General features: G+C 41.7%; 1 protein-coding gene across 1 annotated transcript in view; it reads right to left on the minus strand.

Moving 5' to 3' along the window:
* The window catches only part of LOC135329905 (gamma-2-syntrophin-like), a 163,928-nt gene that overhangs the window by 15,891 nt on the left and 124,807 nt on the right, over nucleotides 1-23,230 (minus strand). Inside the window, exon 15 of the mRNA XM_064519947.1 lies at nucleotides 10,894-10,932. Coding sequence (XP_064376017.1) covers nucleotides 10,894-10,932 — 39 coding nt within the window. The remainder of the gene's footprint in view (nucleotides 1-10,893; nucleotides 10,933-23,230) is intronic.

Here is a 23,230-nt window from a genome sequence, read left to right on the forward strand (position 1 = left end):
TTACGCATCTTTTATAAAAAAATATGAAAAAAAGATCTAACATTTGCTTACTTTCTCTCCATCTCTCCTTCTTGTTGACTGGTTTATTTAATGGTCATTTAGGCCATATGAATGGGTAGAAGAATAATTATTCAGTTCAACAGAAGTCTGTATGGAAAAAAAACCCAACCAAATATTGGCACTCAATAATAAGCTGCTTGTGGTTGATAAGTATGCTAGGGAGATTTTGACTAGACCAAAACCTTCCATTTGAAATTTTAAGGAGTGCTGATTTGGCATAACACTACAAACTACCCAATTTTCAGCACTGCTTTTAGCACTCCTTTCCTGATCAATCTCAGACTGCTATTTGAAACTGCATGGAAAAGTACCCATTCACCACTGCTGTGTTGTTAATTTCCTAAAGTGTTCCAATATACTTTACAAAAGTTCCTGTAGGAACAAAATGAGCAATGGCACTCATTGTGGGGTGATAATATGTCACTAACAAAATGTAATCCGATGATAGCAGATGAGTGAACATTCTTATTTGCACTTACTGTTTTGCTATAGGAATAGAGCATCTAGATGACTGGAAACGTAACATCTGTTACATTTAATAAAGTTATCTGTACATTTTGTGTGTAGTACTGTTAGTTAAACAGCTATGAAAAGTAAATGAAGCAAAACACTGAAGGGGAAAATAGTTAAAGAAAATCAAGTAGATCTCTGACATATGAAAGGTCAGAACAGATGCGATAGAATGCTCATTTAGTTAAAGGAGGAGAAGAATCTACAACAGAAACCAGCTTTGACTGCAAGTCAAAAACTAATGTTGTATCATAAAGCATCATGGAACAATGCAAATATAAGAAAGCTAAGAGAAGTATATATTGCTTTAATTTTAGCTTTAGTTCTTTTTCTGGTCTTTTCCAAAGCAAGTGGCAGACTATATTCTAACTAGTACTTGGTGGGGGGGTGGGGGGGGAGAGAGGGACTAATAGATTTTTCTGTATCTTTGTGACCTGCAGGCCTCTCACATACATAATTATCATGAAAATAATAAATTTTCAAAAAAAAAAAAATTGGCATGCCAGAAGATCTGATGCATTACATTGATGTTTTCCATTGTATTTAACTTAATTCATTTCTGTCAGAATGACATATTTAACATTTATTTAAAATAACATGTTTTAGGGATGAAACTACAGAGGAATTTAGAAATGACGATACCCTATTTTTACATGCTTCAACCCCAGAGGGAATTTTTTAAGTCCAAGCTAGGCACAACTTGAACACCACAAAAAGCAACATGTCCACATTAATGGATAGGAAACCATGAAGATGGGTATGCATCTGACTTCATTCATTTTCCCAGGAGCTGGCTGCCTATGTCAAATTTGGATTCAGAGTCCTTTGGGTAGTGACTACTGTTTCCATTACAGGGCTGCTGGTAAAATTGGGGATGATGTCACCCACTTTTTTTCATAATAACCTACTGGTTCTTTCATAATAGCCTTCTCTTGCAAGATAGGATCTAAAACCTAAAGCTTTCTCTTGAGAACAGCTATCAATAAGTTGCCTTTGAAAAAAATCCTTTTCTGAATGCAGCAGGAAGTGATACACCTGTGTTTGCCTTTTATACAATAGCTCAGTGTAATGCCAAACCTACTGGCCAAAGTTTGAATTCTGTGGCACAGTTGCCCGCTATGTGATATGAGCACCTGATGAGTAGTGTACATGTAGGTCAGTGTCCATGGCTAAATGTCAGATATATTTTGCCGGAGTAGGTGTGACTAAAATTAACAAAGGGTGCACACCTGTACTAAAGTCAAGACTATCCAGCTCTCAACTTCTTGTCCAGAAATGGTATGTGAAAACAGTTATTACAGCCCGTATTGCTCTCTTTGATGACATCTGGGAGCCTTTCAGAAAAAAAGATCCAAACAGAATCATAGAATAATTTAGGTTGACAGAGACCTCTGGAGCTCATCTTGTCCAACCTCCTGCTTGAAGCAGTACCAATGTAGATCAGGTTACTCAGGGACTTATCCAAATGAGTTTTTAGTATCAACACAAATAATATAACATAACATAATATGTATTTTTTTGAATATCTGTCAAAGATGAAGATTCCACAACCTGTCTGGGTAATTTGCTCCGGTGTTTGACCAAATTACCAAAAGTTCCAATATTTGAACGTATTCAGATGTTCTTCTTTTGGGAGACCATATGTGGTGTAATGATTAGTGAGCTGGGCAGTTGTTCCTCTTCTCTCTCCCAAAGCAGCATTCATATCTCAACAGCTGATGGTCAAGCCTTATTTAACTATTGTGATTCTTGTTCTTCCCTATTAGTAGATGCCCTGTTCTTCTACATATTCTTGTATTTTTTTAAAAAATCAGTGGGACTACTTGTGCAGCAGGAACCCAATCCAAGTAACAGTGGAGAACTCAGGTCCTTAGTTACTCTTTTTTTAAATTTCTGTTTAGTTTTTTATCAAAATTACAACCACTGTAAAGTGAGCTTAAAAAACAGCTCCTCACCTAATAAGGACTCAAATTGTTTCTTCTGCTGTTCTGGAAAATATAAAAAAAAAATCAATCTATAGCTGCTGCAAAAAGATCCTCAAAAATAAAATTCAGTCTGAAAATTTACTCCCAGCTTCCTTCTGCATGTTATCCCCTAATCAATCACATGATAATTCTGCTTAAAAATGCGTCAACATAATTTCAACTGGAGAATCATCCTGAAGGAGAAGGACTGATCTTATAGTGTGAATCCAGTGAAATCACTGTTCTATAAAACTGAGTAGAAAAGCAATTAGTTCTAAAAGCTGTGAAGAGGAGCTCCCTGTGCAGAAGACTATATCTTCTAGATTCTTTCTCACAATCATAAAGCAGAAATAAACAAATCAAACTGAGAGATAAAATAGAACTAGAAAACTACAGAAAATGGCAATACGGATGTCCAGACATAAAGACAGGAAATCTATACAGTAGGTCAGCACTCAGCCTGGAGAGCAGAAATTGAAAAGAGAGTAGGGGGAGGTCAGAATGGTATGGAAACAGAGAATAAAGAACAATTGTTAACAATTTTTTATATTCTAGGAGCTTATGGAAGCTCGATGAAATTATCAGGAAGACAGCTTTAATCAGAGAACATGATTTTTCACAAAAAACAGAATTACATTGTTCCAGTCACTGTCAGAGTATATGTAGACCCAGCTGACAACTGGAAGCTATGGTCAACATATTAGGGTAAGAAATGCTGTTTAATTACTGTGTTTCATATACTTAGTTCTTCAATAGGAACTATTGGTCAGTCTTTGAGACAGAATTCTTTAGTCTGACCCATTCTAGAGTTTCTAGAATCAAATGTTTCGAAGTCTTCCAACTTTAAAAGAGTAAGCTAATACAAGCTATTTCACTAACACAAATATGTTCCATTCTAAAGAGAGAAAAGTGGAACATACAAACACCATGACACACTGTGAAATGTGTTAGTTTTAGAGGGCACAGTGAGATTTTTGAAATATGTGCAGAAATGCAACAAGGATAATCAGAATATATTGATTTGTTCCATCAAGTTTGACAAATTTCTTAACCTTATTATCTACAGTTTCTCCATCTTCAAAATTGGTATAATAGTAATATTACATCACAGAGGAATTACATTGTAACTATCTGACTAGAGGTTCAACTGTTTATGTGCTTTGAAGTGGTGTTTATTTGTTCCAATAACTTTTATTTTATAAGTGAAAGTGTTGAGGTCCCAGAAAAATCTCTGAAACAGATCAAGAGAATTTCATTAAGAATTGCATAACTGACCTTCCATATAAATAAAGTAAGAACAATTACAAAGGAATATCTCAATTCTATCTTTAAGTGGTTGCATTATGTTCAAAGGAGTTTACTCTTGCTCTGTTTCCAGATGTGTGAGTCCTAAAACTACAGTCTGCAAGAATCTAACTTTTGAAGACTAACTTTTGAAGTTTGCAGAAACTAAATTTATCATGTATATGATATAATTGTAAAATGTTTTTCTCTAATTTATGAAAATGAAAAAAGAGAAATTGATCTTGTAAGAGTATGTGCAGTGTCTGAATCTGCAGCATGAAGCCAGAGTTCATGGCATGCCTGAGACAGCAGTTCTACTATGAAGAACAGTGGGAAAACCCCTCATATTTGAAAACTTCTTCACAATTAGGTTCATATAATCATCAAAAACAGAGACGAAAAGAGACTTCTCAGAAATTGTTTAAAACCCGCTCTGAAATGCAGGACCCATGATACATATTTTATTTCTAAAAGATGTTTTCTTAACCTCTTAAGGACCTCCAGTAATGGAGACTCTATAATTTCTTCCAACAATCTATTCCAGCACTTTATCAGCTTTACCAGAGATGAAGAAGTCTATTCCTCATGTCTAACATGAGTCATCTGTGCTATAATTGCAATTCAAGACATTTTTTGCCCTCTCCATTGAAGTCTCAAATTGCTTCACCCTCAAGAGTAGAGGAAATAGAAACTCCTTCAATCCATAACTGGAGCAAAAATTCCATGAATCATAACATGTAGTTTGTGTAGCATCAGTCCTTGCTTCTTTCCACATGTCATTCTCTGATCAACCACATAAGAGCATTTATTTTCTTCCATTCTGCAAGATCAGGTTACCATTTCTGAAGACTTCTTTCATACCTCCCTGTCTTCTCTTCTTTAATTTACACAACTCCATTTCTTTCAATCTTTCCACAGAGACCATGGAAAGCCTTTCGTCAAAATCTTTTCTGCAGCACAGTGCACAAAATTAGCTGGAACACTTTGCACTTATGTTTTGCAAGGTACTCTCACCTATACATTAACATATAGGCCAGAATGCTTGCCTCTTTATCAAAAGTCACAAAGGAGACATTGTAGTTATGGTATGCAGCTCTGGCCTGAGGTTAAACAAACAAGGTAACAATGTAAGAAACTGCTGGACATTGCACACAATGTACAGGAAAAAGTGGTTGGCCAACTCCAGTCTAGCACTGCTGAACTAATAAAACATTAACGGGATAAACTGGCAGGCTAAATATATGACAGGGAAGCATCAGGAAGTCCCCTTGGGTTAAGAATATCAGAAGAAAGAGAGGTGCTGGCTTTTTGAGGATGTTGAGGATCAGTGACTAAGGCCAAAATAACCAAAAAAGAATATAAAAATGAGAAAAACAGGGATGATGAAAGATTAAAAAGTCTGTGGGTTGCTTATTTGGAAGGGAGAAAAAGGGAGAAAAGGGAATTTAAGGTCAACCATGTGACTGGGACTTTTGAAAGGTCCCTGCTAATCAGCCCTGTGCCTGACTACCACAGCCTGATATAATAATAAACCTGTTGTTTTTCTGATGACACCATGTGTGTCCAACTGGCTTCTGTGGTCAGTAGCACTACGATGACCTCCCTAATGCTAGCAAGGGGACAGAGGCTGGACTGAACTGCCCAACAGAGTTTATGTCCCCAAATACTTTTTGGAAGAATGAGTTGTTCCTACAACCTCTCACAAATATTTGTTGATTATTCTTGCTTACGTGCTGTATCATAACTGGCTTCCATCCTGTTTTTCAGACTCATTCTTCAATACATCAAGATCATTCTTATGTCTAATGCTGACTTTTACAGCTTCATGTCTACAAAACTAGTACACATACTTTTGCTAATGCATCGTAGGAAAAATATTCAAGTGAATTGGATCTGGGAGATACCTTTTCAGGACTCCATCAATATATCATTTAGTTTTAAAAGTGAACCATTTACACCTATTCTTGGATTATCCAACAAAGTTTGTACCAGGAAATCTGGACAAAATTTGTTTAGAATACTCTCATGTCAAGAAGTGTCAAAAGCTTTACTGAAGTCAAGATATGTCAGCAACTACTTCTCACCCATCCACAAGATGTGTTATCTTACCACAGAAGGAAATTAGATTAGATATTAACTACTTATTCTTGACAAATCCTTCATGGCTGCCACTCATCTGCTTGTTATCTTTCATCTGTATACAAATGTTCTGCTTATTTATTTCAGATTTCTTTCAAGGGTTTGAAGTTAATTGACTAGTCTCTAATTCTCCAGTTTCTCTTTCTTTTCAGTAACAGGCACTGTTTACCCTTTCCCAGTCTTTTGATCTGTCAGCTGGCAGTCACAAATCCTCTGAGATATCTTGATAACAGCTCTGAGATTACTTTGACCTTTTTTTCACATCACAAGGCATTGAAAGCATAAGTACCACCAAAATTTTCCTTCATTTTGTAATCTGAGATCTTGCCATATTTTTCTAATATTACTTGCAATAACCATCTGTTGCAGTTGACCTTTTTATTGAAGGCTGATCTCTGATAAACTGAGTAATGGCAAATATTTTCCTTTGTCATCTCCCTGCTATTAATGAATTCACAGCATAATTTTTTGTTACCTATATATCTCTTGCTGGTTACATCTTAATCTGTGTCCTGGCCTTTCAGGTACATGCTCTTCTTTTATAATCACTGTATCTAGAATTTAATTTCTGTATGATTTCCTCTAGCAGTCAATGAAAAGCTCATGATTTAGGCAAGCAAGTGACTCTGTTTACTGAAGATATATGTCAGAAGAAAAACAAAAGAATGATTCAAACCCCAGTTAATTCAATTAGTATGTTACTGTGCCCTTTGTAGGCCTTGACTCAGGTTGCAAAGGTCAGTGAACAGTTCTGGAATAGTATTGTCAGCAAATTCAAAAGCATGTTATGAATTGGTGATACTGTAGCAGAAACACAAATGTAAAACTTTGGTATAACATCGTGGAAGATTCACAGTTGCAGGGCTGCAGATGAGAATACCTGTGCACTACCATGCACAAGTCTGGTAAAGGACACAACTAAAGCAAGGCTCCAAATTCATGAAATTCCTCTCATGTTCTAAATCACTGATTGTTATAAATACTGAAATCCATACAATCACTACAAAAGAGCAAATGGAATATACATATGCAAACAATTACAGGGAGAGAGTTCACCTTTTCCTCCAGCTGCAAAAAATCAAAACAAACAAGGAAAGAGACATTGCAGGAAACACTGAAAATCTGTTTTATAGCATATAAAGTAAAATTATACATAGTGTTTATCAAGATCCGATGAACATTTTCTTCATACTGAGAAGAAAAGGTATTGCTTCAGCGGGGGATGGGAAATGCTCATATAGTCTTAGAAAGCCAACAACTCCGCAAGTTTTTTTTTCTGTACAGAGGGAATCACCTAATTTACTGTTTCATAAAAAAATATGCAGCAATCCAGTGGTGCATATCTTTTTGAAAATTGAGTCACAAATCTAACTGCTTACAGATAAGAGAATTAAGTGCTTCCAAGTCTCTAGAGCACTGCAACAAATTATATCAAGCAGAATCAAAAGTTATAGTGTTTGGAAAATGGCAGCTCTCCACACTCAATAAAATATTGTACAACCTAGCTCAATCTCCCTGTCTTCTTGCAGAGCACCAATCTGCTCTAAAAGTACCCAGTGCTTAGGTGCCTCATGCTTCCAATCCTCTGAGGTCTACACAGGTTACGTATAGTGTCAGGGCTTCAGCAGTGGTACTTATTTATATACACCTGTCAAATTTTTATAATTAGTCCTTGACAGAGACTAACTAGCATGACATGGTCTGGGATAACTAGTACTCTTCAAAAAATTCCCAAGAACAGTTTGGGATTTAAGCACTGGCAAAAATGAAATTCCAATAGTTTAAATGCCTCCCAGTTTAAATGCCTCCTTTGGAGGGAGAAGAGACATTAATAGTATGAACGTAGCGAGACTGTGCCAATTAGCTTGTTGACCTGGTACTGTTTAATTTAACATTATAAATATAGTCATAATAATTACAACTGTTGCTACCACTACCTCTAGGAACCTCTTCCTAACTTTGGATCTTATATGCAGGACAAAATGCAAACTCTTTGTTTAATGTCTTCTTTGGGCAAAGAGACCCAGAAATACAGCTGTTTTAGATCTGAGAACCATTAGTTGCATCCCTTCCCTCTACAGTTTTCTTAGCTATATGCCCTTGGAATTCATCTTGTTCTGGATTTCCAGAATAATATTTCCAGTTAAACCAGTCAAGGACAATATGAAAGAAAAGCGAGAAACCCAGGTTTAGTGAACTAATTTTGCATTTGTTGATGCCAAATCCTAGTTTGTTACAGACCTATGAAAAACAGAATCTGAATGGAACCTGTCCTGATCTGATCTCACCCCTTTTCGAAAGATTGGTTTGGATTCTGAAGGCAATGAAGAAAACTCATGGCAACTGACACGATAATGAAACTCAAAGGCTCTATCTAATTCTTCAGGAATGTCCATACTCAACAGGAAGGATAAATCTGCAACTATCACAAAATTTACTTAAGGAAGCTCTTCAAACCACCTCCAGTCTCTCAAACTTCTCTTTTCTCTGTCTTTTAAATCAATTATATTAACAAGAGCAGTTCAGGTTTGTACACACATTATGTAAGTGACATCAGTCTTGCCTTAAATTTTCCATTCCAGAAATTTACGTTCTAATTGCATCTTTCCTTCCTTTCATATTCTGAAGGTAAAAAGGGTAATGGATTTGTACTGCTTAACATTAGACACCTACCTTAGATAGTAAGTTAAGAGGCTACTGGGGTCTTCTTAGGACCCCAGTACAGTCAAAGCAGAAGGAGAGGCTATATATATAATCCGTATAAAGGATTATTTAAAATACTGATTGATATTAATTTCCACATTTGAATGACGCTCTGGAAAAGAATATCTTTCTGCCCTGACTGAATGGATAGTTTATAGACACTAGCCTGTTAACCTGGGAAATCAAATTAGGCATCTAATGTTGGGTCGTATGACTGTCCTCAATATTTATTTACAAATTCAGGAAGAATACTTCTTCCTTTTTTTGAAGTATCATATTACATGCACAAAAATTGAGATGAATAAAGTTTAAAAGAATAGAGTCAATCATTTGCAGTTATCCATTAATACCAAAAAGCTCATTCTTGTATCATCTTCATTCGCCTTCTAACTCTCAGCAGCTTGAACCAAAGTCTTTAAATCCAACTCTACAAGCTGTCTGTATCAACAAAGACTGCTTCTAATGTTCCTGTACTTAGTTTAAGAAAGAGCTTCTTAAAAGCAGACATTTTAATGTCAATTAGTACTTCTGTCTTTAATAAAATAGAAGTTGGGATTCCCTTTTGAGCTTTTCATGTGAATGCTACAGTATAGCAGATTTGGCATTTCTTTGATTTCAGTACTCCTGCAGCTCCAAAAAAGTGACAGACCCAAGAACATTAAATAAATTTTGGAACATATTATTAATTACATTAGTAGTTATACCATACTGCAGGTAGGTAAGCAGGTTACAGGCAGCAATTCTCATTTATCATTATTCTTCATTTCTTTAACTTACAGATAATTAAATGTATCATTAAATTTAAAATGGGATTCAGATGTTATGAAAATAGTTACTAAAATATCTGTAGTAGGGAGTTCATCCAACAACATATATCCAAATTCAGTATCTTTCCTCCTACCATTTATAATCACCTGTTTTTCATATCAGTTTGATTAATAATGAGAAGGAATAATTAAATGCTCCCTTCTTACATAGGTATTCATTTTGTTTTAGGGATAACTTTTGGGTATCTACTACGCACAGAATTAAAGTTTATAGTAGTTCTTCAGGTGTACTTTTTTTTTCCAAAATGCAGGCACAAGTATAACAAAATAAAGCAGTATCCTGGGTAAGAAAATATAAATGGTTAGATATTTTTAATGACTTCTAGAACAGTCTACAAATGTCCAACTACGTTTTTTAGATAAGATGACAAAATGGTGACACATGAAAGAATATACAAGCTGTCTAATTAATAACAAATATTTTAAACATTTATTTGATGTCCATACAATATACTTCTAGACTCAGTCTTTTAATTCTGTAGTAAATTTCTACAATAAATTTCTATAGTAAAGCAGTAAGTAGCAAAAGACAACCTGGCTAATTTTCACTTTTTTAATCTGCAAACACAGCATTCTTGGAAACAGACAAGGATTGGGCTCTTTTTTCCTGAGTTCAGCACCAGATTGATGCAAGGATAGCAAATAAGTGTGAAGCTCATTAGTTTTATGATATAAAATTCGATTTATTTCCCAGAGTTATAGAATTAGCCTGGAAAAAGAAAAAGAAAATTTACAAAGTAAATAGGAAAAAAAAAAAAAATAACTTTGCAATCCCACAGTAAGTAAGAAGGCTTTCCAGTGTAGTAAGTTCATTGGGTCTTTTTGACTAGCTAGAGGTGCAGCAATATTGCATCAGGCTCCCTAAGCTCCAAAAGCCCTAGACAAATGGTCACTGCAAACATGTATTCTGCACAGCATGACACATCCAAAGGATACTATTTGCAATATATTCCTGAGCTATCTATGCATAATAATGTGATGTAGATATAAAGTCACATCAATTTGTCAGACTCGCTGAAGCTATAGGCATGTAAGCATAAAGTATGTTTTCCAAGACATATTTGTAAGTTACACTGTCTCCCTCTTTCACTTATATCATGGCTCCATCTAATCCAGTGATATAGCCTTCTTTTTTAATTTTCCTTTATTTTTATTTTTTAATAAACAAGTGCAATTGGGGATTCTACTAGTTACTGTTGATTAGTGAGAATCTGCTGTGTAAACTATGACATCTCAAAATTTAAAACAGATTTTGCAAATGTGATTTTAGAATTTGCAAACTGACTAAATGTCTGTATGTAGGCTCTACAAATTTTGCAACTTAAAGCAATGAGAAGAATTAGAAAAATTAATAATTTTTGTTCTGGCATGATGAATACATTTCATTAACACAATTAAAGTCTTACCTGGCCTGAGGGAGAACAGCATTTATTTGTCATTTTCATCTATAGAACAGAGATTGAAAAATACTCAGTTATTAATATTCTGATGCTAAAAGTTACTATGAGGCAATTAGCACTGACATAGTTAATGCACACTGGTATTAGTACTTCAAAATTATAAGAAATTTTTATATTTTCAGTGCAGAAATACTAGATTATAATTATCCTAAGCCTAGAAAACAAAGGACTCAAAAGACAGGAAACCTTTCATCACAGTTTTCAGGAAATCCTTCATAAAGAACTGGCTGTATGAATTTACTTTGCCACTGTGAAAATATTATACTGTACTATAGACATCTCTTTTAGATCTCAGTTAACAATTGTTTAAGCAGATCTGTAAATTAGGCATGTGCTCAAGTACTTTGTGAAATGAAGGACACCGCATACAAAACAGATTAAGGGAATTGTTTAGGATTTCCTTTTGTTCAATATAAAGTAACATATCTTCCTTTTTGCTCACAGTTTAGTCAATGAAGAGGTGTGCTGATTTTGGCTTTTCTTTGACAGTCATAATTGGCATAGGTGACTGCTGAACAAACCTTGACAAACCCTTCTTTAAAGTGAAACACTTCTTAATGCGAAATATTAGTAACAGTGAACTAAAGATATGGGATTTAGACATGAAAAGATTGAATGACTACAAGAAAAGACTCCCCTATATCTAGGGATAGAACCTGCAAACAGTCACACAGCTGATGAGTCCTTCCAAACAATCTTATCATCACAAAGCATTTCCCCTCATTTTATAAAAAAATGAAAAGCTTGTGATAACAGACCAAAAGCTACAATTGCACACAGGAAAAGATACAGTCACTGGAAAAGAGCAGAAGAAATCCAAGGCTATTACCAGTACCCTAGCAAGAGCAAGAGATTTGCAAGACGAAATCTGTGGATAAACCTCAAAGGCAGAGCATGACAGTAAGAGGCCAACAGGCCTTGCATTATTCCAACAACACCAGCCTCAGCTCTTGTTGGGCTTGGTCTGGATCTGTCTTGGTATGTCTGGAGCTGTGTTACAGCTTGTTTAGCTATAACAATAATCTAAAGAGCATGAGACTCATTTTTTTTGAGAAAAGTGCAGTTGTGGGGTGTAATGTTATATATATACATATGCAGATATTTGTAACTAATTGATAGCAATAACAAGTGCTTATTCTGTATGGAACCACCCTAAACAAAATGACCCTACAATAAAATGCAACACAGAGGAATACAGGATGATAGCAAGGGCCTTGAATGTACACATGGAGGATGACACAAAGGCCCCAGGGCTATAAGAACTTCTCAGTCATAGGCCATAAGGGATCGTTCCCCCCACTCAGCTTTGTAACCCACTTGTCGCCTTCTGATGCGACAATCTCCCGTTCGCCTGAGACGGCACGGAGGCTCCCCCAGCCTCCGGGCCAATGAGCACTGACACCAATATGAGGATGCTGCAAATGGCGTTTATTGTACGCATGTATTTGCTTATATACCTACAAGCATACTGCTATCTCTACGTCATATCCTTCCTCTTCCTTCCTCTTTCCGTGCCATCGCGAGATCTTCCGATCGCCGTTCCCTACATCTCCCCCTCCCCATGCTTTGACTATGCTATTTGCTTTAAATTGCCGTGTCGCGGGTTAAGCGTTCATAGTGTGGGTGTGGGTGGGACCACCCCTTTTCTAGCAGTTGTCTTACCAAGCATCTAAACACTAGTCTACATACTAATATACCTAGCACGAGCATCAGTAGCAGGTGCAACTCTTCTATTAGTAATTGCCTGGCCCATGGTCCTAGCCCAAGCCAATTACCACTACTGAACCCAGAAGGTCAAGCTCTTGCGGGTCCCAGGGCAATGACGCATTCAGCGTGTCAATGCTCTCTCAGCTTTGGTAGGTCTACGGTCAAATTCAATGGGACCCCTATTAAGCATGTCTTAAAAGGGCTGCCCCGCACCCGCCAGCGTCAGGCAAAATTGCTTATTTCCTGTCCGGTTTGCCAGGTGAGTCATAGATTGTTACTACCCCATTTCGCTAACATTGGTTCGCCTTTCACCCCTTGGAGTCCCAGTCCCAGCATCGCTACGAGGAGAGCTACTTGGGTTGCTCCCCCCTGCCATCTTCTCAGGTTTTCTGGTTACGCGTTCTTCTTGTGGTTTCACGCGCCTTTTCTCATCTGTTCTTCTCCTGTCTGTTGTCTTTGCTGCTAGAAGGGATCATCAGCTTTTCAGGGTGGTCCTCCCCTGCAATAAAACTCAGACATTCATTAATTCACCTGACTCTCTGCTTCCTGTCTTGTCCTTGCCCTGAGGTCTGGGCGTACCCACTTCATAGGGACCCATCTTACCATTTCTCCCTGCCTGACCGCTGCATACCCTCGTCCTTGGGTTACCAGCTGCCACCCCTCTTCCCATTCCCCTTTTTCCGGGATTCGAACCTTTACGTCTGGTCCCTCGTGCATCGCTCGGACCACCCAATGCTTTTCCGCTGGCGTCTTGTTCTCCTCCCCCCTGATGAACTGATTCAGACCGAATAAGGCGCGCATAATTATTTCTGATTGTTTGTGCGCGGGGATTCTTTGTGTATATCCTTCCCCCTCCCCAAGAATCTCGATCCTTTGCTTTAAAGTGCGGTTTGCTCGCTCGACAATGGCTTGACCTGTGCTATTATAGGCAATACCGTGCACTAGCTTAATTCCCCACCGTACGGCCCATTCTCTCGTGCTTTGCGCTGTGAAACACGTGCCGTTGTCTGTTTTAATAGTTTCTGGGGCACCCAGCCAGGCCATTGCCGTGTGCCAATGCAACTGTGCCGCCCGCGCTGTGACTCGTTTATGTTGGGTCGCCACGATGATACCGCTGTGTGTGTCCACTGTGACAGCCAGCCAGGGCCGTGGTCGAAGTCGCTGGCACATTGTGAAGTCCGTTTGCCATATTTGGTTTCCTTTCAGCCCCCTGGGGTTGATGCCGGCGCCCCACAGGGGGGTTTTTTGGCAATACGGGCAAGCCGCAACCACTTCACGAGCCGTGGTGAGGGGGATGTTGCAGCTTTTTGCCAGTGCTTTTGCACCAACATGGAGAAGGTCGTGCACCTGCCTTGCTTCTGCGACTGTCCACACACCTTTGGCCGCTTGATCGGCTTTATTGTTGCCTTCTTGGTACACTCCTTGGATTGCCTCATGACTCCGAACATGAATAACAGAGGCAGTGGCCCGCCGTTGTTGTAGGGCTTCTTCTAGCATTAGCGCAATGGGCGATCCGGCCCATCCAGGATATGACATGTTGTGTAACAATTTAAAGACGAACATGGAGTCTGTCACTACATTCAAATGCTCTTCTGGCCACATTTGTAATGCCTGCGCCACAGCTCGGGCCTCTAGATGCTGTACGCTACTGTCCGGCTCGCTGATCTTCACTCGGTGCCATTGGGCCTTTTGATCTTGCCACACAACAACCGCTGCCCTGGTCACCGATGACGCGTCGGTGAACACTGTGCGCCCTGGTGCAGGTCGCTGTAGCACTCGGGCTTTCAGATGGGGCCGAAGGACGGAGAGGTGTGTATACATCTCCAGCACAGGTGATAATCTGATTGTTCCTGGGAATCCTTCTAAAGCTATTGCTATACTATCTTGTTTCTGGACCACGCTGTCCCATTGATTCCTTTTTACCGGCAGGTAAATGGACTCAGGCTCCTTCGCGAAGTGCCGAACGGTGGCGGTTCGTCCCTTCTGTATCATCTGTGCCAACGCTGTTACGATTGTGACGTATGCCGTACTTATTTGGTTTGACACTATCCACCATACGACTTCCGGACGCTCCGGTGTCCCTTGTCCTAGAACGCCTATGGCTCCTGTTCTTGTAACTGCCACATACAGATTGATAGGTCTGGCCGGGTCGTATCTCGTTACTCCGCCCTTTGCCATGAGATCTTCTATTTTTCATGGGCTTCTAACGCGTTCGGTGTCATCTGCCTCGGTTCCCATGGTTTGTGGCCCTTGAGCAACTCGAACAGTGGCTCCATCCACTCCTTGGGAATACCTATCAGCCCTCGCAGCCATTGGAGAGCTCCAACCAATTGCTGTACATCATGCAACGTTCGTATCTCTCTATTGAGCTTTATCGGCTGTGGGACCACAGCTCTGGGGAGGATGGTGGTTCCCAGATAGTCGACAGATTCTCCCCTTTGTGTCTTCGCTTTCTGGACGTACAATCCCGCTTCATTTAGGCAGTTAATTACTGCCTGTTCTGCCTGATCGGTTTCTTGCTGGGTCTCTGCAGCTATTAGGAGGTCGTCCATGTAATGGATGATAAGCGCGCGCGGGAACTGCGCTCTTACCGGCTGCAATACCTTAGCTACTGCCGCCTGACAAATCGTAGGTGAATTTTTCATGCCCTGCGGGAGGACTGTCCATTGATATCGCGCTGCTGGCTCCTGCAGATTCTCTGAGGGCAGTGTGAAGGCAAATCGAGCTTTGTCCTGAGGGGCTAATGGTATAGAGAAAAAGCAATCTTGGATATCCATCACCACCACTGGCCAATTCTTTGGTATTGCTGATGGTAGTGGCAACCCTGGCTGGAGGGCACCCATCGCTTCCATCTGCTGATTTACCGCTCGTAGGTCGTGCAGTAATCGAAATTTAGACTTATCCTTTTTGTGTATCACAAATATAGGAGTGTTCCAGGGACTGTGGCTTTCCTCCAGGTGTCCCTGCTCTAATTCTCTACTTACTATTTGTCGGGCAGCCGCCAATTTGTCCGCTGTCAATGGCCACTGCTCTACCCACACAGGCTCATTGGAGCACCATGTCAGCGGGACAGCGAAATGAGCCCCGAGGAGGTAGGCAGTGGCCCTTACCCTAAATTTGTCAGGTGAAAGCCGCTTTGCAATAAGGCATCTCGCCCTAACAATGGTTCCCCTATGGCAGTTATGTACGGCCGCACACGGATGATCTGAGCAGGCCTATCCGGGTCCTCCAATACAATTGTGATATCGGTTTCAGAAATCATAGCCTCCGCCCTGCCTCCCACTCCATCTAACGAGCTTGCCACTTTTGCTGGCCAACTCGATGGCCACAACCACGAGGGTACACATGTAACATCTGCCCCCGTATCTAGCATCATTATTAAGGGGATGCTAGGAGGACCCGCCCCTGGTGGGCCTATCAGATGCGCTTTCACTCGGGGTCTCTTCTCACACCCTAAGACCAGGGCCACGCGGGGTTTCCCTTCGGAGTTTGGTCGCTGGAGCTGTCCATCAGCGGTGTGTTGTTGTTGACAGGGGCTACTTGAGGCCGGCTCACCGGGGAGGGGTGGCCCCCTAGTTGCCCTCCCCGCTTCTCGTTTCCCGACCGCCGACAATCTCGTGCTCTGTGTCCTGGTTTTCCACAGGCCCAGCATGTAAGGCTCCCCATACCCCTTGTTGGGCGCGCGTAACTTCCCTTATTCGTGCACTGTGCTCTCAAATGGCCCATTCGCCCGCAGCCAAAGCATGGGCCTCCCTTTGGACCTCCTCTAGCTCTAACCTCCGGCATTGCCATAACTGCTGCAGCAATCTGTAGGGCTGTGGTCTTGTCCCGGTGTTCTAATACGTACTTGATCGTCTGCCCTAGACTTGCTCCCTTAGGTGCTGTTCTTAGGATTTCTTTTGTCAACTCGTTGCCCTGTTGTTTGATACATTCCAACATCACCGCTCCTTTTGCAGCGTCTGGTAAAGATGCAAGTTCTACTGCTGCCTGTAGCCTGTCACAAAACTTGTCAAACGGCTCTCCCACTCTCTGCTTCACAGTCGTCCATGGCTCTGCCTGCTGCACCAGTGGCCCAATATCATCAAAGGCCTTTTGAGATGCTTCTGTTGTCACCAGTATCTCCCGAGGTGTCAGGCCCGCTGCCTGCTGCTGGGGTGTAGCCATGGCCGCATCATTTCCTCTTAACCGCGGTAGGGTGGATTGGCCCAGTGGGTTCTGCGGGTCTGCCTGTGCGGCCATCAACGCCTGCTGCAAGCGCGAGGTCCACGCTTCTTTCCACATAAGGACCATCGTGGGCGATAAAACCAGTCGCGCGAGGGCGCGACAATCCCACGGTATTAGGCCTCCCGCGTGCGCCGCGTCCAGCAACGTCTGTGTCACCGGGTGTCGCAGGCCCTGTTCTTGCACTGCTTTCAATAGCTGTTGTACCGTCTTTGGGTCGAGGGGCATCCATTCCACTGCCCCCCCCCCCCCCCCCGGGGCAACTCGTACTGGGAAGGCCCCTATTGGCGCACGAAACTTGAGGCCACTCAGGGCACATTCCGTTGCTATCAGTTTCCAGTCTGTTAGGGGAATTTCTTTTCCCCCTCCCGCTTGGGTGAAACCTGCTGTCTCTGATGGCCCTCTTTGTTTAGCTGCTGCCTCTGATAGCCCTCTTTGTTTAGCTGTTGCCTCTAATAGCCCTCTTTGTTTAGCTATTTCTTCTTCCAGAGCTGTAAGCAGCATAAACATCTGCTCCATATCTCTTGTGACTTTCCTCCTCTTTTTTTTTTTTTTTTTTTTTTTTTTTTTTTTTCTTTCGCCTCTGACTGTGGCGGGGGAACTCCGCCCTAGTTGCTGCACCTGAGTCTTCAGTCTCCTCCTTCCGCAATGCTGGTGGACACCCACTCCTCTCTCGGCCAGCGCCATCTTTTCCCGGGTGCGGGACCCTCGGTTTTTCCCCTGCTTCTGGTCTTTCCCCTGCTTCTTCTCTTCTTTCGTCCTCCCACTGCACCCGAATCATGGTCCCCGGTAGCCAGTCTCGGGGATCATCCACTATAAGCGGTCTTTCCTTTTCTTCTGCCTCCTCCACTTTCACCTTGCTTTCTTTTCCTCTACCCGCCTCTGGCTTTTTCATATCTGGGTCTCCACAAAGGTCTTCTGGTTCTCCTAGTTCTCCCCCTTCCATCGCCCTCATTTCTTTCCACGGATACCGCGGCGGAGGCGGAGAAGAGGGCGTTATTGGGTAAGCCTCTGGAGTTTTTGCCTCCCCCTCTCCCTGCTCTGGTTCTTGATTAACCGCCTCCTCCTTTATGTCTGTTTCCACACTCTCCGTTTTCACTTCATCCCCTACTATCGCCTCTCCCTCTATCGCCTCCGTTCGCTCCTCTGCGTTCACTGCTGTCTGTGTTGCCATTTCCGCGGACATGTGCAGCGCCGCGCGGGCAGCCTGCCAGGTCTCAAGCTCCTCCCTAGTCCTTTCTAAAATGATCGTTATATCTCCCCACGTCTTAAGCTCTGCGGCCTTCTTAGTGGCCATAGCTCTCTGAGCAAGTGCTCGAGTGCACTTCTCCCAGTTAGAAGGGGAAAAAATGTCCCCTGGTCTAACTATCGCTCCATCTTTCAGGAGCCGCCCGATGCAGTTCGCAACTGCATTCGCTCTCATAGAGAGCACCCATTCCCGGGCACCCACGCGTACAACCTTAACTACCGCGTCCATGATCCGGATCCTCTCGACCGCCTGCGGTCCGCCGTCTCAGCTATCACGTCGGGGTCACCACTTGTCGCCTTCTGATGCGACAATCTCCCGTTCGCCTGAGACGGCACGGAGGCTCCCCCAGCCTCCGGGCCAATGAGCACTGACACCAATATGAGGATGCTGCAAATGGCGTTTATTGTACGCATGTATTTGCTTATATACCTACAAGCATACTGCTATCTCTACGTCATATCCTTCCTCTTCCTTCCTCTTTCCGTGCCATCGCGAGATCTTCCGATCGCCGTTCCCTACACCCACTTGAACTGAATTATGTATTTGAACCGTGCAGGTGTGCCAACTGAGGCCCTGCGTGATGAGGTGGCCAAAGCTGACCTGCCGGCTGCCTGGGGCAGCTGCCAGGCCTGGCTATCACCCTGGCAAGGCATCTGATGGTGCGCAGGGAGGGTCCGCCAGCCCCTTGGAGGGGTCATGCTACCCCAGAGGAGGAGTGGGGCCACCACAACAGAGGCAGGCCACAGACATCTGCACCATAGCTCAGGCAAAGACCAAGGATGAGCATTCCCAACATGCAGCTTCCAAGCAAAAGGGGAGCCTCCAGCAAGGCTTCTCCCAGCTCTCTCCCACAGCTCTTCTCACAGCAGCCTCATCCCCGGCTGCATGTCAGCACTGGCCTTGAGCACATGCAGCCAAATCCCTGGGATGGGGCGGGGGGTGGCAGAGGTTGTTGGCCACTCTCAGGGCCTTGACAGTAACAAACTGGTGGGAATCCAAGAAACCTTATCTGTAACCTGCGTGCTACAAATTAGTGAAAAGCCCAGTGTTACAGAAGGAAGCAGTCCTCACCAGTCTGATTTGGGGGATTGGTAGCAGGGTTAATCTTGGGCATTTGAGAAGACATAACAAAAAGGTATCTTAAATACTTTAACATCACCAGGAATACCATCACCCCCTGCCTATCTTCAGCTCCAGCAATTCTCCAGTGCTTTAGAGAAAAATATACACAAGAAGTAACTACTCAGAAACCAAGCCACGCACACAGAAAATACTATTTCCCTGCAGGTGACCACAGACACACTAAATTATGAGATCACTATAATATAATACAGTGCAAATAAACAGAATAAGCAGTGACCCTGTCTCCTTTCACCTTGCTTTCCAGTTAAATCAAACTATTTTAAGTTCTCTTTATAAAAGGAAGAAATTCTGTTATCCGACTTTCTACCTTACTATGTTCAGATGTGCCTGTGAAAATGTGTGTGAGACTGGCCATGCAGATTCTCTGGAGAATGAGAGAAGAGTAATGTGAAGAGCATCCTCACAAACAGCATCGCTTCCAGTTATTAAGGGCAATATGGAAGGATGCTTTGGATTCCACAGCTATTCACCACATAGGCTTAACTCATTCTTTCTTCAAAGCAGGGATGGTTGCAGCCCTGATGTAAGCGGGGCAAGGGGAAAGATCTCCTTCTACATCACATTGTGCCCCTATGTCACTGGACTGAGGGGAGGGAAGTATGCACTCTCCATACTGCACAGCACCATATGTTCCCTACATCCCTCCACAGCTGGTGCATTGTGGCAGGAATACAAATGGAATTTGCTACACCTTGTTGGGAATGTATGTGTTTTAAACACTGTAGTACAGTAATGGGTGTTTGGAAGAGCAGGGAAGCTAAAACCAAAAATCCGGATCTGCAAAGAGTGCGGTGGCTGAGTCAGACAACTAGAACTGTTAAACAATCATAATTACTATACTGTGTTTAAATGAATGCATAGGAATCTGCAGGGGGCAGGAAGAGAATGGGGCTGCCATGACTCAGCTCCCAGGCTGGGATTTACCTCACTTAGCTTTGGCAATTCAAAAAAAAAAAAAAAAAAAAAAAAAAAAAGTTATACATTTAATATATCAATATTCTCTTTCTAATCAGCAGAGACATATGAGGATCTTGACAGCTGTCTCTTTCTCTTTTCACACAGCAAGAGGATCCTATTTGATTGGCTAAATTTAGCTGACATGATTCCTACCCTTACTGACTACCCGTTACAATCTCAGTGGTTTGATCTGATGTACTTCCAAATAGGAATTCCTGCACTGAAAAACAAAAAGAAGCGGCAGAAAAGGTACATTATCTTGTGCTACTACCCCTAGACAGCAATAGAATGGTTTGTATAATCACTGAGCAATAAGATTTGTATACCGCTTCCTACAGGTTATGGACACATAATGGATTTTGTTTTGATCTACATGCACCTCACATATTGGTTTGTAAAGAAAGAAAGACCTACTCCTCTTTCTTTTTTATATGAATGTTCAAAGCTCATATTTCATAAGCCTCTCTCTAATCAAACTGAAATTTCACTCCACTGTTGTAGATATACATGTACATGTAAGCATAAGAGAAAATGTTTAAGTCCTACAACACATGGAAATTAAATCCACTGTCAAAAGCATATATATGATTTAAGATTAATATCCTTGTTTTGAAGCCAAATTTTAAGTTTCTATCATCCTCCAATGAGCTGCTGGAATGATTTAAAAAGATCATAAATAATGGTTAAAGTGGAACAACTGCATCTTTTTATTCCTTATCTGCTTATGAACTGTTCATTTATTAAATTCGTTATTAAATTTGAAAAACACAACACCTTGAGAACACACTGCAAAAAAGAGAAAACCTTGAGAGATCTATAAATATAAGAAATAAGTTTCTATGATGCAAATGAACCGGCAACATCAACTTCAGGTGTTTCTACCTATCATGTCTATATTAATGTTTGGTGTTATGTATGAAAGAAAATAATTAAAGCCCATGACAAAAGCTAAAAACGTTTAATAGATAGCTATCTGAATGGTGCACAACAGAGGGGGGAGTCTAAATTATTCCAAAGAATTGTCTTCTAAAAACATCTCCTGCACAGCACTGTCACTTCCCTGCAAAGAACCCTCTAACTAAACAAACCAAACAGTAGCAGTGAGAAGCACATGCAGATCAAGTTGCTGCCTATGCTTTTTGATTCATTATGGCAGCTTCACTGCCAGCTTCTGTTCCTTTTCTTCCCTCAGTGTCTTTAACTGTACCTCCTTTTGTGAGAAAAGGGTTGTAAGAAGAAATAGATGGGAGGTGCTTACTCATCTCTGTTTTCTTCCTCCTCCAAAAGGTAAATGTGAAGATCTTGGAACACACTGAGGAGACTAAGGATTGAATCATAAAGGAAGAGGATAGGGAAGTTTCCCTTTGGTAGAAAAGTATGCAAAAAACAAGGGTATGGACAGAATGGTGAATAGTGGGGGGCATGGATCTTTAGAAAAAAATCTGTATTGCTTGTAAAGATGACAGTTACTGGCAGGTTTTCCTAACTCAGCATACAAGGGAAATATCAGGAAGGCAGGCTGAAAAGACACGTTTGCATCTTTCTCCATGTTGCCATATTCGCTGTGCTTTTCTGTCTTATAAGAACTAACTGTCTCCAGGCTAATACCAGAATCATTATTTCTCATCTACAGAGTAACACTTTCTAGCTACGCTAACATTCAGTGGTAGCATCCTTAGGCAGTGACAGCTCCTCACATCTTCACTACTGAAAGACAACTCCTCCCTTTCACTTGATCCCCTGAGAGCTTGCCTTTGCATAGAAGTTAGATGTTTCAGTACTTCAAAAGCGTAGTCTGACATTAGCAGAAGTGTCAGATTGTGGCAGAATTATTTTTGTATTGCCTACATTAGGACTGTCTTCTGGCATCAGCAGGGGATCTGGCAGAGAGCTGCCAACTGCTGAAACGGCAAATTGGCAAAGCATTACGATGCAGGAAAGACAGCGTGCATTGTAAGAGATCAATTCACCTCCATCAGGATCTCTTTAAGAACTAAAAGTCCAAAATAGATGATTCGAATGGTATGCAAACATGTACAACAAAGAATGTATACAGAAGAGGCACAGATAGGCACAGGTAAAGCAAGAATGACTAAGGTGCAGGAAGAGTTGCTAAAATCAAGAAGCATAAACATCATAGACATAGAAAATCTGAAAATATACAGAAGTAAAAGTGAGCAATGGAAAATATGGCAGAAAAACTTAATAATGGTCAGGTGAAAAGGCTGAAATTCTTGATGCCAACAGTCTTAGTAACAAGGTCCACTGTGATCACGTATCTAACAGAATTCATTTATCTACAGACATGACAGCATAGGACAGAACAGGAAATGAATAGGTTAAATATTTGGAGAAGCCAATGAACTCAGTGTTGGCATGTACTCATGAAATTAACCCTTGAGAAGTTAGGAAATTATCTGAACTCTAAACCCTAACCCTAACTGTCGCCTTCTGATGCGACAATCTCCCGTTCGCCTGAGACGGCACGGAGGCTCCCCCTGCCTCCGGGCCAATGAGCACTGACACCAATATGAGGATGCTACAAATGGCGTTTATTGTACGTATGTATTCGCTTATATACCTACAAGCATACTGCTATCTCTACGTCATATCCTTCCTCTTCCTTCCTCTTTCCGTGCCATCGCGAGATCTTCCGATCGCCGTTCCCTACATCTCCCCCTCCCCATGCTTTGACTATGCTATTTGCTTTAAATTGCCGTGTCGCGGGTTAAGCGTTCATAGTGTAGGTGTGGGTGGGACCACCCCTTTTCTAGCAGTTGTCTTACCAAGCATCTAAACACTAGTCTACATGCTAATATGCCTAGCACGAGCATCAGTAGCAGGCGCAACCCTTCTATTAGTAACTGCCTGGCCCATGGTCCTAGCCCAAGCCAATTACCACTACCGAACCCAGAAGGTCAAGCTCTTGCGGGTCCCAAGGCAATGATGCATTCAGCGTGTTCAAGCAGTTACTAATATTGCTTGTGTTTGTGCAATGCTCTCTCA

The sequence above is a fragment of the Dromaius novaehollandiae genome, chromosome 14, assembly GCF_036370855.1.
Source record: "Dromaius novaehollandiae isolate bDroNov1 chromosome 14, bDroNov1.hap1, whole genome shotgun sequence".
In the NCBI taxonomy this organism is placed as follows: domain Eukaryota; kingdom Metazoa; phylum Chordata; class Aves; order Casuariiformes; family Dromaiidae; genus Dromaius; species Dromaius novaehollandiae.